General features: G+C 42.9%; 1 protein-coding gene across 2 annotated transcripts in view; it reads right to left on the bottom strand.

The window, feature by feature from the left end:
- Positions 1-229: 229 nt before the first annotated feature.
- Positions 230-21360, bottom strand: part of TMEM108 (transmembrane protein 108) — a 199450-nt gene continuing 178319 nt past the window's right edge. For both annotated transcript variants that reach the window (XM_056520641.1, XM_056520643.1), the window contains 2 exons: positions 4134-4288; positions 230-698 (listed from right to left, as the gene is read on the bottom strand). In XM_056520641.1, the coding sequence (XP_056376616.1) occupies positions 582-698; positions 4134-4288 (272 nt within the window). In that variant the 3' untranslated portion in view covers positions 230-581. The remainder of the gene's footprint in view (positions 699-4133; positions 4289-21360) is intronic.

The following is a 21360-nucleotide window of genomic DNA, read 5'->3' as shown; positions in this document are numbered from 1 at the left end:
GAGAGCCAAGGCTCTGCACAAGAGATTGCAGAGGGTCCCAACGGTCGGACCCCTCACGATCTAAAGCTTATCCCTTGTCCTGTGGATACGGGATAAGTTTTTGTACATGATTTATCTCCTTTAACAAAAAACCTAGTATAAGAGTCACTAGTTTTTGGATATGTCCCAATCTAATCTAAATTCTTAGCATTTTCCATTTGTATTTTATTAACAAATACACAGTTTTACATATAAATAACTTTATTTATAAAGCCACAGATTATTCTGTAAAGTCTTACCACAATTGTAAAAAGATGACATTTCTTAGGAAAACAAGATGAAAACGTAGTTATTGGAGGAAAAGGGGGTACACAAAGCATATTTATATTATATAGGTGTATGATCTGCCTTTAGGGGGACTTTGGAGGGATGGCTGTAAGTTCAACTAAATCCAACTAAGTTTTAAACCACCTGTTTCTACAGTAGATGAAGAAAGAGTTTTCACTGTCCTAATGTTTGGTTACAAGTCGTCCTTTGTATTCAAGGCTGTTTATGTTCTGGATGGTTAACACAGTATTGAGCACATCTTTGTCCAGACATAATCATATTTCAGAAACTTGTCCTGAAAAAAGAGTTTCCTGACAAAATGGGTTGACAAGAACCATTCCGCTGTTTCGGTAATCACCATTGGCTGGAGAGCGTGGCTGTGAGAGATGATCCTAAGAGAAAGGAAATGTAGAGGTCACTATAATAAAAACAAATAAACGAATGTATAAAAAATATCAAATACACCACATAAATTTACATGTTTTAAGGTTCTTGATGTAGACCTTTGAATCTTACCGTCATGGCCGTAAATGTTGGCACCCCTGAAATTGTTCTAGAAAATGAAGTATTTCTCACAGAAAAGGATTGCAGTAACGCTTGTTTTGCTATACACATATTTTTTGCTATATACATGTTTATTCCCTTTGTGTGTATTGGAAGTAAACCAAAAAAAGGGAGGGAAAAATCTAATTGCACATAATGTCACACCAAACTCCAAAAAGGGGCTGGACAAAATTATTGGCACCTTAACTTAATATTTGGTTGCACACCCTTTGGGAAAAAAATTACTGAAATCAGTCGCTTCCTATAACCATCAATAAGCTTCTTACACCTCTCAGCCGGAATGTTGGACCACTCTTTCTTTGCAAACTGCTCCAGGTCTCTCTTATTGGAAGGGCGCCTTTTCCCAATAGCAATTTTAAGATCTCTCCACAGGTGTTCAATGCTTTTTGACGTATGGGGTCATTGTCCTGCTGGAAGACCCAAGATCTCTGACGCAAACCCAGCTTTCTGACACTGGACTGTACAGTGTGACCCAAAATCCATTGGTAATCCTCATGATGCCTTGTACCCAGTGCCAGAGGCAGGAAAACAACCCCAAAACATCATTGAACCTCCACCATATTTCACTGTAGGTACTGTGTTCTTGTCTTTGTAGGCCTCACTCCGTTTTCGGTAAACAGTAGAATGATGTGCTTTACCAAAAAGCTCTATCTTGGTCTCATCTGTCCACAAGACATTTCCCAAAAGCATTTTGGCAAAATGTAGTCTTGCTTTTTTATGTCTGTGTCATCAGTGGGGTCTTCCTGGGTCTCCTGCCATTTCAAATGTCTTGATAATGTTGCGCACTGTGGACAAAGGCAAAGCTAGATCTTTGGAGATGGACTTGAGAACCAAAATTGTTGAAAAATATCAACAATCTCAAGATTACAAGTCCTCAGACAGTTCTCTTCTCCTCTTTCTGTTGTCCATGCTTAGTGTGGCACACAGACACACAATGCAAAGACTAAGTGAACTTCTCTCCTTTTTATCTGCTTTCAGGTGTGATTTTAATATTGCCCACACTTGTTACTTGCCTTAGGTGAGTTTAAAGGAGCATCACATTCTTGAAACAATCTTATTTTTCCACAATTTTGAAAGGGTGCCGATAATTTTGTCTGGCTCATTTTTGGAGTTTGGTGACATTATGTCCAATTTGCTTTTTTTCCTCCTTTTTTGGTTTAGTTCAAATACACACAAAGGGAATAAACATGTGTATAGCAAAACATGTGTTACTGCAATCCTTTTCTGTGAGAAATACTTCATTTTCTAGTAAAATTTCAGGGGTGCCAACATTTATGGCCATGACTGTATGTGATAGCTACTGTTTAAGAAACAAAAACAAAGGAGAGGTTGTGAAACTTAATGTGCTGAAGAACAGCCCAAAGATAAGGTTAAATGTTTCTTACCATAATCATTATGATCTATATGGCTATATTAGGTCCAAATAATAAGAATGAATTTCGTAGATTGGCAGTAGAGATGAGCGAATTTACAGTAAATTCGATTCGTCACGAACTTCTCGGCTCGGCAGTTGATGACTTTTCCTGCATAAATTAGTTCAGCTTTCAGGTGCTCCCGTGGGCTGGAAAAGGTGGATACAGTCCTAGGAGACTCTTTCCTAGGAATGTATCCACCTTTTCCAGCCCACCGGAGCACCTGAAAGCTGAACTAATTTACGCAGGATAAGTCATCAACTGCCGAGCCGAGAAGTTCGTGACGAATCGAATTTACTGTAAGTTCGCTCATCTCTAATTGGCACTTATTTACTTGGCCTTTATAGGACTCAACTATGCAGCTAAGAAGGTCACATGGATTGTGAATGTGGCCCTACCCTTTTATTGCCTACGGTATTTTGCATTGCCGGTATTAAAAATAACCGGCAATGCAATGGCCGGTATTTATCCAACCAATCCTCCAACTCCCAGAATGTTGCACCATAACCTATAAAAGTGTTTCCCAACCAGAGTGCCTACAGCTGTTGCAAAACTACAACTCCCAGTATGCCCGGACAGCCAACGGCTGTCCGGGCATGCTGGGAGTTGTAGTTTTGCAACAGCTGGAGGCACCCCTGGTTGGGAAACAATGACCTATACTATATACTCCAACATGCCGGGAGTTGTAGTTTTCTTTGGGGCAGCTGCTGAGCCACAGGCTGTATAAGGGCATGCTGGGAGTTGTAGTTAGTAACTGCAACTGCCGAATTTAATTTAAAAAAAAACATCAAAAAGTCACATCAAAACAAAAATGGTACTGTTAAATACAAATCGGGGTGCAAAAATGAGCCCTCACATAGGCCCTTATAAAGATAAATATTTAGAGAAATAAAGTTATAGGGGTCAGACTACGACAAAATGTCCCCCGTATATGTGTATCCTGTGATGTTAAGCATATATAATTAATTATGCTAATTAGCATGGCCGGTATTCTTTTTTTTTCAAGAAAAGTGGGCTCTTGTAGGCTTGTAGGCGTATTGCTGGCCCTATTACACAGGATAAAATTGCCCTGTTTGGCTCATAATAGCCCTGTGTGACAGGATCCTATCTCTAGAAGGAAAGCTCATAGCAGGCAATTGCTTTCTGTATCTTGCAGGAAGAACGTGAACTGTGGATCTATCGAAGACAGCAAGGTGGTCCCATCCAGGGGAGACTTTGAACTTGTGAGTGCCAGAGGGATCTTGGTAAAGTACAGGCTAGACTGCATTCAGATGTATAGAAGCCATATCTTTTAGATATAGGTTAAAGGGGTACTCTGGTGGAAAACATTTTTTTTTTCAACTGGTGCCAGAAAGTTAAACAGATTTGTAAAGGACTTCTATTAAAAAATCTTCACCCTTCCTGTACCTTTTAGCAGCTGTATGCTACCGAGGAAATTCAGTTATTTTTGAATTTCTTTTTTGTCTTGTCCACAGTGCTCTCTGCTGACACCTCGGTCCGTGTCAGGAACTGTCCAGAGCAGCATAGGTTTGCTATGGGGATTTTCTCCTGCTCTGTACAGTTCCTGACACAGACAGGGGTGTCAGCAGAGAGCACTGTGGACAAGACAAAAAAGAAATTAAAAAAGAACAGAATTTCCTCTGTAGCATACAGCTGCTAAAAAGTACAGGAAGGGTAAAGATTTTTTTAATAGAAGTCATTTACAAATCTGTTTAACTTTCTGGCACCAGTTCATTAAAAAAAATAAAAAAAAATTAAAATTAAAAAGTTTTCCACCGGAGTACCCCTTTAAGGAGTTTTTTTTATAGTCTGCACTGTAAAAATGAACTGTATCTTTATATCGTGCATTACCTCAGATGTCTCCAGAGACTGGATCTCTCGCGGTAACTCCACAGCATGCTTGTTGAAATAGTCCATTGTGATTGCATTATTCCAGTAACTTAAATTATTCTCAGGATTAGAAGCCTTCTTCTTACGTCTCATGCAGCACACAGTCAATAAGACGGCTGTAAACAAACCATAACAGAAAGGTTACAGGTTGCCTACTAGTAAAGTTTTTTTTAATCTTAAAGGAGTTTTCTGGCCTAAAACGGACAACCCGCCAATCGGGAGATCGGTGTAGCCATGGTGCTAGAAATAAATATTCACAATAATGAGAGCTGTTCTGCAGTTATCCAATGCCACCACCATCAGAGAGGGTGCCGGTGCCTATGGATAGGCCATCAATAGTTTTAGGCCAGAAAACCTATTTTAAAATGAAGCTCATATATGAAGGTTATAGGTGAATGTTATATAGTCATGAAATGTAAAGTATAATATCTGATTCATTTTTAATACTTTTTTTTTTACTTTGCAGTGTTAAAAACACATTCCCCTGTTACCAACAAGAAGCTGCCAACATTCAGAAACAGATGAATGTCATTAAAGGGGTACTCCAGTCTAAAACGTGTTTTTTCAAATCAACTGGTGTCAGAAAGTTAAACAGATTTCTAAATGACTTCTAATCCTTCCAGTACTTATCCGCTGCTATATGCTCCAGCGGAAGTTGTGAGGTTCTTTTCAGTCTGACCACAGTGCTCTCTGCTGACACCTCTGTCCATCTCTGGAACTGTCTGGAGCAGGAGAGGTTTGCTATGGGGATTTGCTCCTACTCTGGACAGTTCCTGAGATAGACAGAGGTGTCAGCAGAGAGCACTGTGGTCAGACATAAAAGAACAACTCAACTTTCTCTGTAGCATACAGTGCTGATAAGTACTGGAAGGATTAAGATTTTTTTTATAGAAGTAATTTACACATCTGTTTAACTTTCTGGAGCCAGTTGATATGACAAATAATTATTTTCTATTGGAGTACCCCTTTAACATAAGTCAAGAAATAAACCTGGGGAGAACAACATTGTGCTTAAGTCCTATGGCATAAAAGGTCCTGTATGTAAAAATATTGATCTGCTGGGACTTTTATCTACTACCTACAATATCTGCAAGATTCTGGTTTTACATCTAGGGTTGGGAGCTTTCCTTCAATATTCTTCTTTCTGTTGTTTCCTGGTGTGACACACTACTACTGGATAATACTGGTAATGTTATTAGGAGCCAAAAGCTCTGACTTTATCAATCTCTAACCATAACTATGATCGGTTACATTTCCAAAGCAAAATAAGGAATACATTTTCACAGGGGACAAGTCCTGGGAAAAAAAAAGTGTGGGAACTCAAGATTTCCAGCCTCGCCCCTAACTACACCTTCAACCATGCTTAGACACACCCACTATGGACAGCATGGGCGCATCTTCACCCACATACTAAAATTTAGAGAGCATGGCATACACTCTCTGGCACTTAAGGACAATGGATATAAATGTACGTCCTGATGTGCTGGTACTTGGCGCACAAGGATGTGCATTTACAAGCTGTACGTAACATGACGCGAGAACCAGAGAGGTGCCCGCATCATGCATGGCAGGTCTTGGCTGCAATCAGCAGCCAGGTACCTGCCAGTAATGGCAAACATCAGCGATCGCACTGATGTCCGACATTAACCCCTTAGATGCAGTGATCAATACCGATCACGCCATCTGCAGCAATGTCTCATTTTGAATGAATGATCGGATTGGCTGTGGGGATCCGGAGGTCCCCTCACCTGCCTCTGTCTGTCGCCATCACAGAATACAGAACTATTGTATCCAGGGACTACAGATGACATATTTATGGTGTCCCGGTACCGTATTGCATCCAGTACCTAGTGTGGAGGTCCCCAAAGTCAGAGTAACTACGTTCAGGTAGGGTTCCTCAGGTGGGACAGCCCCTAGTCGCCTCTCCTTAGGTCTAACTTTAATGTTCATAAGTGTATATATTAATAATTATATCTATATTGTATAGGAATGTATAGTACTTACCTTCTTCAGCGTCGCAGGACCTTTGGTCATGTGATCATGCTAGTGAACCTCTATGGTATGTTGCAGGACCTTAGGAGGTCCTTGGGTCACGTGTTACCCACAAATCTCTGTAAAGGTGATTGACATCCGTTTGGACCAATTAGCATTAGTCCAGCCCCTGCCCATATAAGGGAGCTGCGTCCAATTATCGCTCTCTTGGGTTGCTGCTCTCGTGGATGCCGGACTAACAGGACGGTGTGCTACGCAACTTTTAAAGACACGCTAGGCCTCTAAATCTACCCTAATTCCTGCTAATGCTAGCGTGACTACTGGACCGCAACTAATTCCCCTAAATCCAGTGGAACAGAGCAATAAACTAAAGACTTTTAAAGCTAAAGTCCCAACCATTGTCAATCTCCAAAAGGAAGCTGTTATATTGATAAGAGACTGTTATGTTTATGAAGTGTACAGAAAATCTTCAGTAAAGTTAACGCTGTTTGCAAGCACCCTTTAATACCTGCACAGCTACACTCCCCATACCCTACATCCCCAGGCTACCACATCTTCATATTGTAAATATTCTCTTCTTACTTCATCTCCATCCAGCCCATAGATGATAGTTTAAAGGGGTTGTGCGCTGCCCTGACTTTCGGAGCTCCGCTCACAGCGTCCGGAAGTTCATTACTGTGTGATGTCACGCCCGGCCCCTCGTGATGTCTCGCCTGCCCCCTCATGACGTGATGTCTCGTCGCGCCCCCTTCCCTTAGACTTTCGTTGAGGGGCCGGGCGTGACTTCACGTCCGGCGCCCGCGAACACGGAAGCCCGCACACAGCGTTCGGAGTAATGAACTTCCGGACGCTGTGTGCGGAGCTCCGAAAGACAGGGCAGCGCACAACCCCTTTAAAATCTTAGGAAACAAACCACGGATCAGATAAAAAGACTTCCCCCTCTTGACACACTGCTCCTCATGGCCCCCCCTCTTACATATACTGATGCCTATGCCCCCTTCTATATATTCTACTCCCTATGGCCCCATGTCTCACATATGCTGCTTTCTATGCCCCCCCCCATGTATGTACTATTGCCTGTGCCCCCTATATACTGTTTCCATCCCCCCCTTTCTCACATATACTGCTCTTTTTGTCCCCCCTAAAATGCCTTCTATGTCCCTATATACTGCTTCATATAGCCTTCAATTTCACGCATTTATGCTTGTCCCTTACACATACTGGTTTCTTCACCTCCTTAACCCCCTTTTCCCCATGTTTTCTTCTATTACCTCCTTCTCCCCTTCTATGTATACTGTATCTGGAAGGACTTGACATCATATAATGTAAGTGTGTCTGTGCCGCCCGGCTATCCGGGCCACACTCCCATTACTGCAGCTTGCGTCAATTTGCCCAAAACCACAACCTTTTTGCCGTGATTTTACTGTGATTTTGTGCAAGTTGCTGCAAAAATGCAGTAATGTGCTTATGGTCCTATATCTCATGGATTTGGGGCCCTGGGCAATTGCCAAGGTTACCCTCTCCTAATTCTGGCCCTTCCTCTAACAAAGAAAATTTGGGAGAAAATTCTTGCATGATGGTGAAGTTTAGCAGAAAGCAAGGGAAGGGTGCAGCTACATCACTGAAGCAATGATCTGAACCAGAAATAAGCAGGAGACAGAAGTGGGAAAGAAGCTCTTTGTATCTATGTACCAGATTTTGTACAAAGAGATCCCTTTATGGGCTCACTTTTCTCGGAGTTCCATTTAACTGAATAATAAAACTGTTTGCTTGTGCACACCTGAATTACATTTTCAGCCATAATAAAGTGTCAAGCCCTTTTTTGGGCCATTTATGGCCATATTTTGGGACATATTTTAGAATATAAATAGCCCATAATACATCCAAATTGCAAACATCTGATTTTGGGCTATAGCAGCTTCTGTTACAGGCATAAAAACAGCTAAAATACAGCAAAAAAATAAAAATAAAAAAACCTGCCACAAAAATAGTTAAACTTTAGCCAAAAAGTTTCCCAAACGTGAAAATAAGCCAGTAATTTCTATTATTTTTATTTATTTAAAAAGTGCTTAATAATTTGGTAGCTTGTAAGCTATATATTTATTTATTTGTCAAGCTTTGAAACATTAACTGGTTAAACCTTCAAGGTAGATGATATCTGTGACTTCTGCACATGATTGGGGCATTTATGTAGACAGCTCATGCATAAATTACTTTACTTGCTCCCTGCTTCCTCTAATGTCTTGACACAGCAGGAAATGCCCGTTCAGCCACTCACTGGCCTCAGAGGAAATAGGGAGCAGCAGGAACTGGGTGCTGTCAGAACAAGAGCTGTGAAGAATCAGGGCAGGTGAGTATGCTTTGTTATATATTTAAAGCTCCATAAAAAAAATTTGTCTTGCTGGCATACACTTTTAACCAATCACATGGTCTATCTAGTTTGCCCTTATATGATTTCCTTTTTATATTTATTTTAAGATACATATAGGTTTTCAGCCACTCACTGGCCTCAGAGGAAATAGGGAGCAGCAGGAACTGGGTGCTGTCAGAACAAGAGCTGTGAAGAATCAGGGCAGGTGAGTATGCTTTGTTATATATTTAAAGCTCCATAAAAAAAATTTGTCTTGCTGGCATACACTTTTAACCAATCACATGGTCTATCTAGTCTGCCCTTATATGATTTCCTTTTTATATTTATTTTAGGATACATATAGGTTTATTCTAGACAGGCTCACATTCACTTACTGTGGATTTACCAGCTGCATCTGCTGGGATTTTGTTCCAAGCATCTACTACTCTTTTAGATTTTAGAAAGCAGAATAGATATGTACTGTGAAATACAGCAGCCATGTGAATAAACTGTCTAATATCAATCCTTTAATGTAATAAATGATTGGTCTCAAAGCCATTTTATTAGGATCAAATAGTATCCCAGATACTGTATGCCCTGAACTGTATTTATCATTAGTGCTATTGAAGCACAACTTTTCAGTAGTACCAATCAGCAGTGCCAACTCTAGGGCAATCTTTTTATGTGAGGGTTTTGCTGACATTTCCCCAGCCGGTATGCCCCGCACGCTGTTTTCTGACATCAGCACAACTAATGAAATGAATGTGCTGCTGAGCGTCTGACTCATAGGTTTCTATTATTTACTTCTCTCATTATTCTGCCAGTAACTATTATCAGGTTACTATAGTTACTGTACAATCCTGCCATCCTTACTCTGTTCTTACAGTCATGAATTTTAATGTTTCATATAGCAAAGTCATAATAGAGATTAGAGATGAGCGAACTTACAGTAAATTCGATTCGTCACGAACTTCTCGGCTCGGCAGTTGATGTCTTTTCCTGCATGAATGAGTTCAGCTTTCAGGTGCTCCGGTGGGCTGGAAAAGGTGGATACATTCCTAGGAGAGAGTCTCCTAGGACTGTATCCACCTTGTCCAGCCCACGGGAGCACCTGAAAGCTGAACTAATTTATGCAGGAAAAGTCATCAACTGCCGAGCCGAGAAGTTCGTGACGAATCGAATTTACTGTAAATTCGCTAATCTCTAATAGAGATTGGAACCTGTCTGACGATATCCGTGAAATACAGGGATAAAGTCCCACCTTGTATGATTCAATTTCTCGTATATTTTATAGAATATAATGTATGAATACATTGGAAAGAGTACATCATATAGCAGGTCTAATTCATTCAGTTATAATGTACATTTCCCCATAAAAAGGCAAGAAATAATGGGTCTCATTTACTAAGAGTGTTGGGTTTTTAATAGTGTGAAATGTTGTTTCAGACTTGTAGGATTCCACCTTAGTTACTATGGGGATCACAGATTTACAAGTTGGGAACATTTTCTGACCAGCTTTTTCTAGGTGGAAATTTCCAGCCATTTATTCACAGGACTGTGAAACCACGCCCCTTTTGGACCGACCACGCCCCTTTGGGGCAGACCGCACCCCTTTTTTTCGGCTTTTCACAATGCAATGTTGGGCTTGTCAGATTTTCCTGGCGCACACTGGGGCAAACTGGCGCAGACATGCCGCAGACACTCTGCGCCAAAATAACCCGATAAAAACTGGTCAGTTTCAGCTTAGTACGAGGCCCAATATTTGCAGTTCACTGTGACCTTCCATAGGTATAGTGAACATTTCCTATGTGGTCTGAGGGGACCAAGAAGAAGTGATCAGCAGTGACCCGATGAGCGTTGTAACAGCAGTGGTGGAGAATCAAGTGGTAAGGGGTTATCTAGGATTACAAAAACAAACACAACAAAAAAAAGCATAGCTATTTTCTGTTCTGTTCTCAGGTTGTGTGTGGTATTACAACTCCATCTAGTTGCTCAAATGGCATAGACAAACTGAATTATTATTTATTTATTTATTATTATTTATCTCAGTGTGATTATATCCCACTGGATAACTCCTTTAATATTACATTTTTATATCAGTTTTGTTTATTAATTGTATAGATCAGTGATTCCCAACCAGGGTGCCGCAGCACACTGGGGTGCCGTTCGGCACCACAGGGGGGGAGGGAAGTTTGTGTGCGCTGTGTGCACATTGCTGTGCGTGCGTCCCACAGTGTCCCTCTCCCCCATGCGGCCCAGTGATTGAGTGCCCTGCCAGAGAGGGGAAGAACGCGGAAGCTGCGCCGGGCTGGTGCAGTGACCCATGCCCCAGCATCCCCCTCCCCCCTGTTGCACAGTGAATGAGGGCCCTGCCTGAGCCCTGAGTGGGTGCCCTGCCAGAGAGGGGAAGAACAGGAAGAAAAATGGCTTGCTTAAGGTACTGTACCATGTCCCCCCCCCCCCCCCTTCCTGTCACCCATGTCCATCCCCCCAGGGGTCAAGTCCTGGGAAAAAAAGTGTGGGAACTCACCCAAGATTTCAACTTAAAGGGGTATTCCGCCCCTAGACATCTTATCCCCTATCCAAAGGATAGGGGATAAGATGTCTGATCGCAGGGGTCCCGCCGCTGGGGACCACCGGAATCTCCCTGCTGCACCCGGCATTCTTTCAGAGCGTTGGGTGCAGCGCCGGAGGCTCGTGATGTCACGGCCACAGCCCCTCAATGCAAGTCTATGGGAGGGGGCATGACGGCCGTCACGCTCCCTCCCATAGACTTGCATTGAAGGTGCATGGCCTTGATGTCAGGAGCCTCTGCATCCCTTCACCAGTCATTCGGCACGGAGCAAAGTTCAGTCCATGCACCGGATGTCTGGGGTGCCACAGCCGAGAACCACCACTGGGGACCCCCGCGTTCAGACATTTAAGGGCTGGTCCTGCAGGACTCCTGCTAATGGGAACTGCGTTCCTGCTGTGGGAAAAGTGCAGGAGCTCAGTTCCCATGAGTTCCTGCAGGATTTGAGCCCTGCATCCCCCCTCTTACCCATGTCCATCCCCCCTCTCACCCATGTCCATCCCCCCCTCTCACCCATGTCCATCCCCCCCTCACCCATGTCCATCCCCCCTCACCCATGTTCACCCCAAGTTTACCCCCTGTCACCCATGTTCACCCCCTGTCCACACCCCAGTCTACCCCCTCAGTCTACCCCCTGTCACCCCTCTGTCCCTTTGTCACCCCTCTTTTATCCCCCTTGTCATCCTTGTCCACCCTCCTGTCATCCCTGTTTACCCCCATATCTCCCGTGTCTAACCTCCCGTCATCCATGTCCACCTTGGTCACCCCTCTGTCACCCCTGTCCATCCCCCTGTCACCCATGTTAACCCCCCTGTCCACCCCTCTGACCACCCCCCCAGTCTACACCTCTGTCACCAATGTCCACCCCCCCCTATTCACCCCTCTGTCACCTCAGTCCGCCACTTTCTGTCACTCCTGTCCACCCCTTCTTTTCACCCTTGTCCACCTGTATAGAAGTCATATTTAGCCACTGAATGATTGTGTTATTTTGGCACCATACTGCATGGTTGTTATTATAATTTAGTACTGAATGTACAGTGTGTTTTGTGCCTTATATAACAGTACACCATGGTCCTGCTCCTCAGCACTTCATGCTCACAGTTCCAACACAAGGAGGTTGGTCACTGCTTTGGCATTCAATTTTAAAGGGGTACTCTGCCCCTAGACATCTTATCCCCTAAGATGTCTGATCACGGGGGTATCGCCGCTAGGGATCCCCGCAATCTCCCTGCTGCTCCCGGCATTGGTTTAGAGCATCGGGTGCAGCTCCGGAGGCTCGTGACGTCACGGCTGCGCCCTGTTCGTGATGTCATGACCATCACGCCCCCTCCCATAGACTTGCATTGAGGGGGCATGGCCGTGACGTCATGAGTGGGGCGTGACCGTGACATCATGAGCCTTCATCCTACATTGCCAGTCATCCGGCATGGAGTGAAGTTCGCTCCATGCCCCGGATGTCTGGAGTGCTGCAGCCGGACCCCCTCGATCAGACATCCTATCCCCTATTCTTTGGATAGGGGATAAGATGTCTATGGGCCAGAGTACCCCTTTAAGGGTCCATGCACACTACAGAATCTCTTCCTAGTTAAATTCTGAGCAGAGATTTTGTCCTTGGTGCTAGGACTGTGGGAGCATTGCTAGTACCCATAGTCATCAATGTATTACATGTATACATTCTGCTGAAATAATAAATATGTTCATTCTTTCAGCAGGGGAATTTCAGCAGTGGAAAGATTTGCCGTAGTGTGCACTGTGCAGCGGAATCCCATTGATAACAATGGGATTCTGCTGCACTGGAATTTCCAAGCACAGTTCCACTCTGGAGGTTGAGATTGAAAAAGATTGCATAGGGAAATAAAATGCTCTATTGTTTAATATTTAAAAGTGCAGTGAAGCCGTCTATCGTTTTCATTACATGGAGCTTCTGGTACTTTGAGATCAGTGTTGTCTGTGACCAGTTTATCCACTCTTCTTTTGCACAGATGCTTTATTTCATATTTAGACCTGAAATGTCCATTTAAGGTTCTCCAAAATGTGACTAGGATCAACCTATTGCTGCATAACCCAATTCTCCTGGTACTACACATCATGGATTGTGAAGACATCACTATAGAATAAAAGAATAAAACAATTGTTCTCCATCATACTGTATTTTAGGTCGTTCCAAACAGACTGAAGGACAGTTTTGTTTGATAATACATTGTTTCAGGGGTGCATTTTGGGGATGATGTTTCTGGAAAACTTATTTTCAGCAGGAAAAAAATAAATCCAAATAAAGCCTGCAGTTCTTTCTGCCACCACTATGGAGAGCTCGCTGCTCAGGAAAATATTATTGTGCTCAGAAAGAGCTGTAAAAATCCCTATGTAGTAGCTCCTGATGGAATACAGATGTTTATCATGTTACACTATGGATCACCACTAACCCCTGCGCCATTCTTTACAACGTAATAATATTATTTACCTCACATAAGTCCAGGTCACCAATGGCACTCACAGTAAGACATGTAGATGCCTTGGTCACAGCTTATCTTGTTGGGCAGAACTCTACAGACCCCATTAAGTCAGTGGTGCCCAATTTATACTACTGAAATGTGGTATTGCCCCATGGTTTTTGTTAAAACACAGTGGCCCTCATTTACTTAGAAAATCGGGTTGTAAGTCTATGTTGCTTTCTTACCCGACTGCTTTTTTCACCTGGTATTTATTATTATGTCGCATCCTGTTTTTCACACGTGGGTTTTGTTGGTTTTGGTTTCCAACTCCTCTGAGTTGCCGGGAAAAAATCCACAACAATTCAACAAATTCGGGTTGGAAACCTTTATAAATACGTGGGAAAGCTCAGAAATGTCGGGTTACGCCCCTTTTTCTGGTTTGGGAGAATCCACATCGGGTCCGTCGGGAAAAAATGTCGCATCATGTCGCAGACTGGCGCACGATGTCTGCGACATGTCGCAGACAAAGATGCGCCAAAAAAAAACAACAAAACAAGTCTGGTTTAGAATAGTAAATGAGGGCCAGTGTAAATATAAACATAGCTTAACCCCTTAAGGACCAAGGACGTACAGGTATGTCCTTGGTCCTGCTCCCGTGATATAACGCAGGATTACACGGTAACCCCGCATCATATCACGGCGGGCCCAGCGTCATAGTGATGCCGGGACCCGCCGCTAATAGCTTGCAGCGCCGATCGTGGCGCCGCACGCTATTAACCCTTTAGCCGCGCGCTCAGAGCTGAGCCTCGCGGCTAAAAGCGAAAGTAAAAGCTGCCGGTTAGCTCAGTGGGCTGTTTGGGATAGCCGCGGTGAAATCGCGGCATCCCGAACAGCTTACAGGACAGTGGGAGGGCCCCTACCTGCCTCCTCGCTGTCCGATCGCCGAATGACTGCTCAGTGCCTGAGATCCAGGCCTGAGCAGTCATGCGGCAGAATCGTTGATCACTGGTTTCTTATGAGAAACCAGTGATCAATGATAAAGATCAGTGTGTGCAGTGTTATAGGTCCCTATGGGATAACAATGATCAGTGTGTGCAGTGTTATAGGTCCCTATGGGACCTATAACACTGAAAAAAAAAGTGGAAAAAAAAAGTGAATGAATATCATTTAACTCCTCCCCTATTAAAAGTTTGAATCACCCCCCTTTTCCCATAAAAAAAACAGTGTAAATAAAAATTAAAATAAACATATATGGTATCACCGCGTGCGGAAATGTTCGAATTATAAAAATATATCATTAATTAAACCGCTCGTTCAATGGCGTGCGCGCAAAAAAAATCCAAAGTCCAAAATAGTGCATTTTTGGTCACTTTTTATATCATTTAAAAATGAATAAATGAATATAATCAATAAGTCCTATCAATGCAAAAATGCTACCGTTAAAAACTTCAGATCACGGCGCAAAAAATGAGCCCTCATACCGCCCCATACATGGAAAAATAAAAAAGTTATTGGGGTCAGAAGATGACAATTTTAAACGCATTAATTCCATGATTTTTTCCAGAAGTCCGACAAAATCAAACCTATATAAGTAGGGTATAATTTTAATCGTATGGACCTACAGAATAAAGATAAGGTGTCATTTTTACCGAAAAATGTACTACGTAGAAACGGAAGCCCCCAAAAGTTACAAAACGGCGTTTTTTTTTCTTCAATTTTGTCGCACAATGATTTTTTTTTCGTTTCACCGTAGATTTTTGGGCAAAATGACTGATGTCATTACAAAGTAGAATTGGTGGCGCAAAAAATAAGCAATTATATGGATTTTTAGGTGCAAAATTGAAAGAGTTATTATTTTTTAAAGGCAAGGAGGAAAAAACGAAAATGCAAAAACTGAAAACCCCCCGGTCCTTAAGGGGTTAAACCACTCTAGGCAGCCAGTAGTATGACTGTAATACCAGTATTAACCATGGAACCACCCCATGTAAAAGTGTTTGATATAATATATTTATAAAGTTGGCAAACATCTTATAATCGAGGGAATTTTGCTGTCTTTATTGAGAAAATTCTCCTTTTAACCCCTTAAGGATGAAGTCCATTTTGACCTTAAGGACCAGGCCAATTTTCAATTTAGCATTTTAGTTTTTTCCTCCTCTCTTTTTAAAATTCATAACTTTTATTTTTTCACCTACAGACCCATATAAGAGCTTGTTTTTTTTGTGAGACAAATTGTACTTTGTAATGACCTCTTTCATTTTACCATAAGATGTACCATGAAACCATAAAATGTTATATTTGCAGGCGGAAATTTATAAGAAAATTGCAATTTTACAGTTTAATATGGTTTTTATACAGTGCACTTTATGGTAAAATTAATACATCATCTTTATTCTTTAGGTCAATGCAATTAAAATGATAACCAATTATTATAGTTTTTCTAGTTTAGATCGCGAGGGATCTGAGCGCTGGGGCCCCCCCAGGATCTCCTGGACAGGGCCGCGGCAGTCTGCAGGAAGTGCAGTTTCGTCCCCGGCAAACACACCCCCTCCATGTGTCTCTATGGGGTACATGGAGGGGGCATGTCGGCCGCTGCGTCATGCGGGTACGGAACACCCCCTTTTCAGCAAACTGCCGCAGCCCCGTCCAGGAGATTCCGGGGGCCCCTGCGCTCGGACCCCCCCCCCCCCCCCCCCGCGCGATCTATAACTTATCCCCTTCGCCCGCTTTAAAGTTGCATAACCCCTTAAGGACCAAGACAATTAGGTCTGTGCGCCCCTTAAAAACCAGGCCTGTTTTTTCAAATTGGGAAAGTCTGCCAATCACGATAATTCTGACATTGTTTTTTTGTCACAAGTTGTCCTTCATGTACAAAAAAATTTAGAAAATTTGAAAAGAACATCTTTTTTTTATGTGCTATGCAAGGTTTGCAGAAATTTGAAGGTGGCAGAACATAGGAACCCCTCCCCCCCCCCCCAAAATTACCACATTTTCAAAACTAGACCCCTCAAGGTATTCGCCAGGAGGTACAGTGAGTATTTTAACACCATTGTTTTTTTGGCAGGAATTATTACAAAGTCAGTGTTCAAAATTTTTGTACATTGCACCTGAAAAGTGGGAAATGCGCCCCATATTTTATTACGCTGTTCGACCAGTGTTCGATAATACCCCTGCTTAGGCCATATTTGGTTACATGGCCACATGGTGGGACCCAAAAGGATTGGAGCCCCATTTGGCTTTCAGGATATCATTATACAAATTATAGACTGCACTTCATCTGGCAAAGCATTCTAGTTGTCAAAACAATACTGCACCCCCAGAAGTGACCCCCTAAAGTATTCACCTAGGGCAAAAGTGAGTACGTTGAGCCCTTATTGTGTGGCTAGAATTATTTCAAAGTAAAAGGAAAAAAATAGCAATTAGCTTTTTTCCACAAAATTCTTTATTTGTGGAACATCATTTTGGTAAGTCGCTTTTGAAATGGAGGAAATGCGCCCATATTTTATCACGCTTTTTGTCCCAGGCTGGGCAGTACCCCTACTTAGGCCATATCTGGTTGCCTTACCGCCTGGTAGGACCAAGAAGGAGAGGAGCCCCCTTTGGCTTTCAGGGCATCATTATATGAATTATAGACCTCACCCCATGCCTGCAACGGATCGGAGCTGCCAGAACAATACAACACCCCTACAAGTTTATTGGCTGGATCGGTCCTTGGTCGGCTAGCAGTGACCAAGTTCTCAATGGATATTTTTGTCATGTTGTGGGAATAAGCACCCACTCATGGCGAATATATCCATCACTGGGCGATAGTCCCCATTCATACTGCATCTCTGCAGTATAGGTGTCCGTTGTCATGTTAAAAAAGGGATGCCAATGTATACTGTAGCAGTCTCATTCAGAAATTAATGGAGCTGCTACAGTATACGTCAGCATCACTTTTTTTGATGTGATGCTGACGGATACCTCTAACATACTGCAGAAACGCAGTATGAACGGGACGCAGTTTAGGGTCACATAGAGAGCTTCCTCAGCATATTTCACATCGCAATTGCCCCCCCCCCCCGGCAGTCACAAGGGCAAGATCACTGCTGCGGCTGGGTAGCTCAGTGTGTCTGCTCATGACTGCCGGCAGGAAATCCGCCACTATGAGTGGACACACAAAGCTACCCAGCAGCAGCAGGGAGCTCATTATTGTGACTGCTGGCGGGCAATCCTACACATTATGCATTTTTATTTTTCATTATATTTATTTAATATATGTATTTTTATTTTATTTTTTATATATGTTTACATTTTTTTTTACACTTTTATTTATTTTATATTTTTTTACACAGTTTTTTGATGCTTTGGAATACTTAGTATTCCAAAGCATTGCAGTTGTATGCTGTCTGCCAGTTTTACACTGGCAGGCAGCATATCAGGACGTGTCTCTGGCAATAACCGGGGCAGACCTGGGGGTCCTTGTAAGACCCCGGCTGCCCAGGTAACTAACAGCACCCCATGATCGCGCTGCGGGGTGCTACATTAGAGAGACAGAGGGAGCTCCCTCTGTCAAAATCTCTTCCGACCGCGGCTTTAAGGGTTAAACTTTGGTCCCGGCAGTGCAGCAGGGTCCTGGATGTGTGTTACAGCGGAGTCCCTGCCGCGATCTCGTGGGTACACTGGGCAGTACCCACGAGAACCATGGACGTGCATACTTCTAATGTCCCAGTACAGGATGTAATACTGTACAATAACCTTAGGCCCTGTCAGGTTGAGTCCCTCAGTGTCCTGCTATCACATGTTACCCAGAGAGCACCAGCTTAACACATGACCCGCAGCTTGACCTATGGGCTTCTGGCTGCAATCTGTCTCTTTTTCATCTCTTACACCAGACCTTTGCTGAGGAGCAGAGAGACCAGACATCTCAGTGCTAGTGTCCAGCATACTTGGAAGGCCTCAAATATAGAGCCACTTCCAGTAAGTCAAGTCTATGTCTGCTGTCACTACCTACAGTCCATCCAAGCCTAAAGTCCATTCCAAAGTCAAGTCTATACTAGTCTGCGTGACTGATGTAAAGTCTATCACTAGTCCCAGTAAGCTGCGAGGTCCTGCTGTGTTTCTGGCCACCTCTCTGGGATCCTGGCCTAGCTGTAAAGACTATAAGAATTGTCTGACCTCAGTAAAGCCTCCGTTAACCATAACCTGGTCGTGGACTCTTATTTCACTGTCTAGCCTTGGGATAGCTGAGATATTGTTTGGGTGGTTACCGACCCCCAAAAACCACTCTGGCGTCACAAACATTAGGGGTTAATTACATCTTACCCCTGGGGTTAATACCATGTGCCCCATCCAGCTGCACCCTTCACGCCCCTTGGTCACCCCACAACTCGGGGTCAGCACATACTCGTCCAGGTGCAGGAACGTGCATCCCCCCTGGACGTGTATTCACGTCCATGGTCGTTAACATGTTAAGGACTCAGGGCGTATAGGTACGCCCTTGGTCCTTAAAGGGGTATTCACCCCCTAGACATCTTATCCCCTATCCAAATCATAGAGGATAAAATGTCTGATCGCAGAAGACCAGCTGCTGGGAACCCCCACGATCTCTCCTGCAGCACCCCATGTCATCTGGTGCACAGAGCGAACTTCACTCCATTCCTAATGACGGGCGATGCAGGGGCCGGAGGATCGTGACTTTACGGCCCCGCCCCCTAGTGACATCACACACCGTAATGTCCGCCATGCCCCCTCCCATAGACTAGCATTGAGGGGGGAGGGGTATGACATCACAAGGGGCGGGGTTGTGACATCATTATCCTTCGGCCCCTGCATCCCCAGTCATCAGGCACGGAGCCATGCCTGGCGTGACCCCCATGATCAGACATCTTATCCCCTATCCTTTGGATAGGGGATAAGATGTCTAGGGTCGGAGTACTCCTATAAGGACCAGGATGCAAGGGCGTACCTGTAAGCCCTTTGTCCTTAACAGGTTAAAATACTGGGGAAATGTATTAGGTGAATGTGAATGATTTTTCTATACCTTTAGTTTGTGTGGTGGTAATGTGCACATCCACCAAATCTATTAAATAGTTTCACATGATAAATTCATCACAAGGCAAAATGTTTACCATTCATTTTAGAAAAAGCATCTCAATCAAAAGTCGCAATGACAAGTCACTTCCATGTGTGCACCCTGTCTAATAACTGGTTAAATGTGTGGCGTATAGCTGTTGTTGCAGTGTGCAGTTTTAAGAACAGATGTCAAGACTAGATCATCGATCAATCCCAGTGAACGCTCCAGTATGCAGCTGGACAGTGATTTATAGAGCTGACATTTTCGCTCATCATGGAAGCAAAAGGTGAACAATTTCTAAAAATAGCTGTGACTGGATATAGACCATTTACATATTTGTGTAGAAATTACAATAATGTCCACTAGGTGGCAGCAATGTTTATTTTTGGCTGCTAAGCTTATTTTATTTTTTTTTTTATACATTTTTTATTTAACTGGTTTGTATAGTTGATCATCCAGCATCATCAGAAATAATTTTATTTTGTTTTAGAGAGAAATTCTGTCATTATTGTAATAAAGGATAAAATTATAAATCACATGTTTTTCATGTTTAGAGCTCTAGCTTTATACAAGTGTGTTTTATGTTCATGTGAACTGTGTATTCTGAATGGGAAGAAAAAAACTGCCCAGGGGCAAGGGTACAAACACGGATGCATGTAGCGATTGGCATCTGCCTTCATATGGGTTCATTTGCCATTTCCTGGATTAGCACAGTAGGGTTATAGGTTAAACAGGAAACAATTGGAGGGGTGAGTATGGGGCTAGGTTCACACCAACACCTGCCAGTTGAGGTAATTGGGTCAGGTCTTAAAGGGGTACTCCGGTGGAAAACTTTTTTTTTTTTTTTTTATAATTAACTGGTGCCAGAAAGTTAAACAGATTTGTAAATTACTTCTATAAAAAAATCTTACTCCTTCCAGTACTTTTTAGCTGCTGAATACTACAGTGGAAATTCTTTTCTTTTTGAAACACAGAGCTGTCTGCTGACATCATAATCACAGTGCTCTCTGCTGACATCTCTGTCCATTTTAGGAACTGTCCAGAGCAGCAGATGTTTGCTATGGGGATTTTCTCCTCCTCTGGACAGTTCCTAAAATGGACAGAGATGTCAGCAGAGAGCACTGTGCTCATGATGTCAGCAGACAGCTCTGTGTTCCAAACAGAAAAGAATTTCCACTCTATTATTCAGCAGCTAATAAATACTGGAAGGATTAAGATTTTTTAATAGAAGTAATTTACAAATCTGTTTAACTTTCTGGCACCAGTTGATAAAAAAAAAAAAAAGTTTTTCACTGGGGTGCCCCTTTAAATTATGGCTATTGTAGGTTATTGGTTCATTTCTCCTCCCAGTTATTGCCCCCGGGCAATTTTTTTATTAGCCCAGAGACCACCTTTAAGGTGTTTATTATGGAGCCAATGTAAGGCCCTGTTCACATCATGTTTTTGCATCCCGTTAAAAGATACAGTTATTTACCATTATTCTATTTTAATAAGAAAATAGGCTACTATTCAACAAGATGCCTATCCTGTTAAATCCTGTTGCCATTGACTTCTTTTGTACAAAAAACTGGATCCTCGCCTGGATCCTTTTAGTCGACAGGACAGAAAAAAGAAGTCTGTCTCCTTTCCTACTACATCCTGTTTTATTGGGAAATCCTGACCCAAAAATTACCTTTGAAAAGGATGTAAACAGTGGTGGGAAAATAACCTTAGTCAATGCAACTGTTCACACGTTTGTATGTTTTCTATTGCTATTTTTCTTATAGAAGTCACAAAGCTTAAATACTATG

Source organism: Hyla sarda, chromosome 5 (assembly GCF_029499605.1).
Source record: "Hyla sarda isolate aHylSar1 chromosome 5, aHylSar1.hap1, whole genome shotgun sequence".
NCBI lineage: Eukaryota > Metazoa > Chordata > Amphibia > Anura > Hylidae > Hyla > Hyla sarda.
The sequence above is the reverse complement of the archived record's forward strand: the minus strand, read 5'-3'. Positions and strand labels throughout refer to the sequence as shown.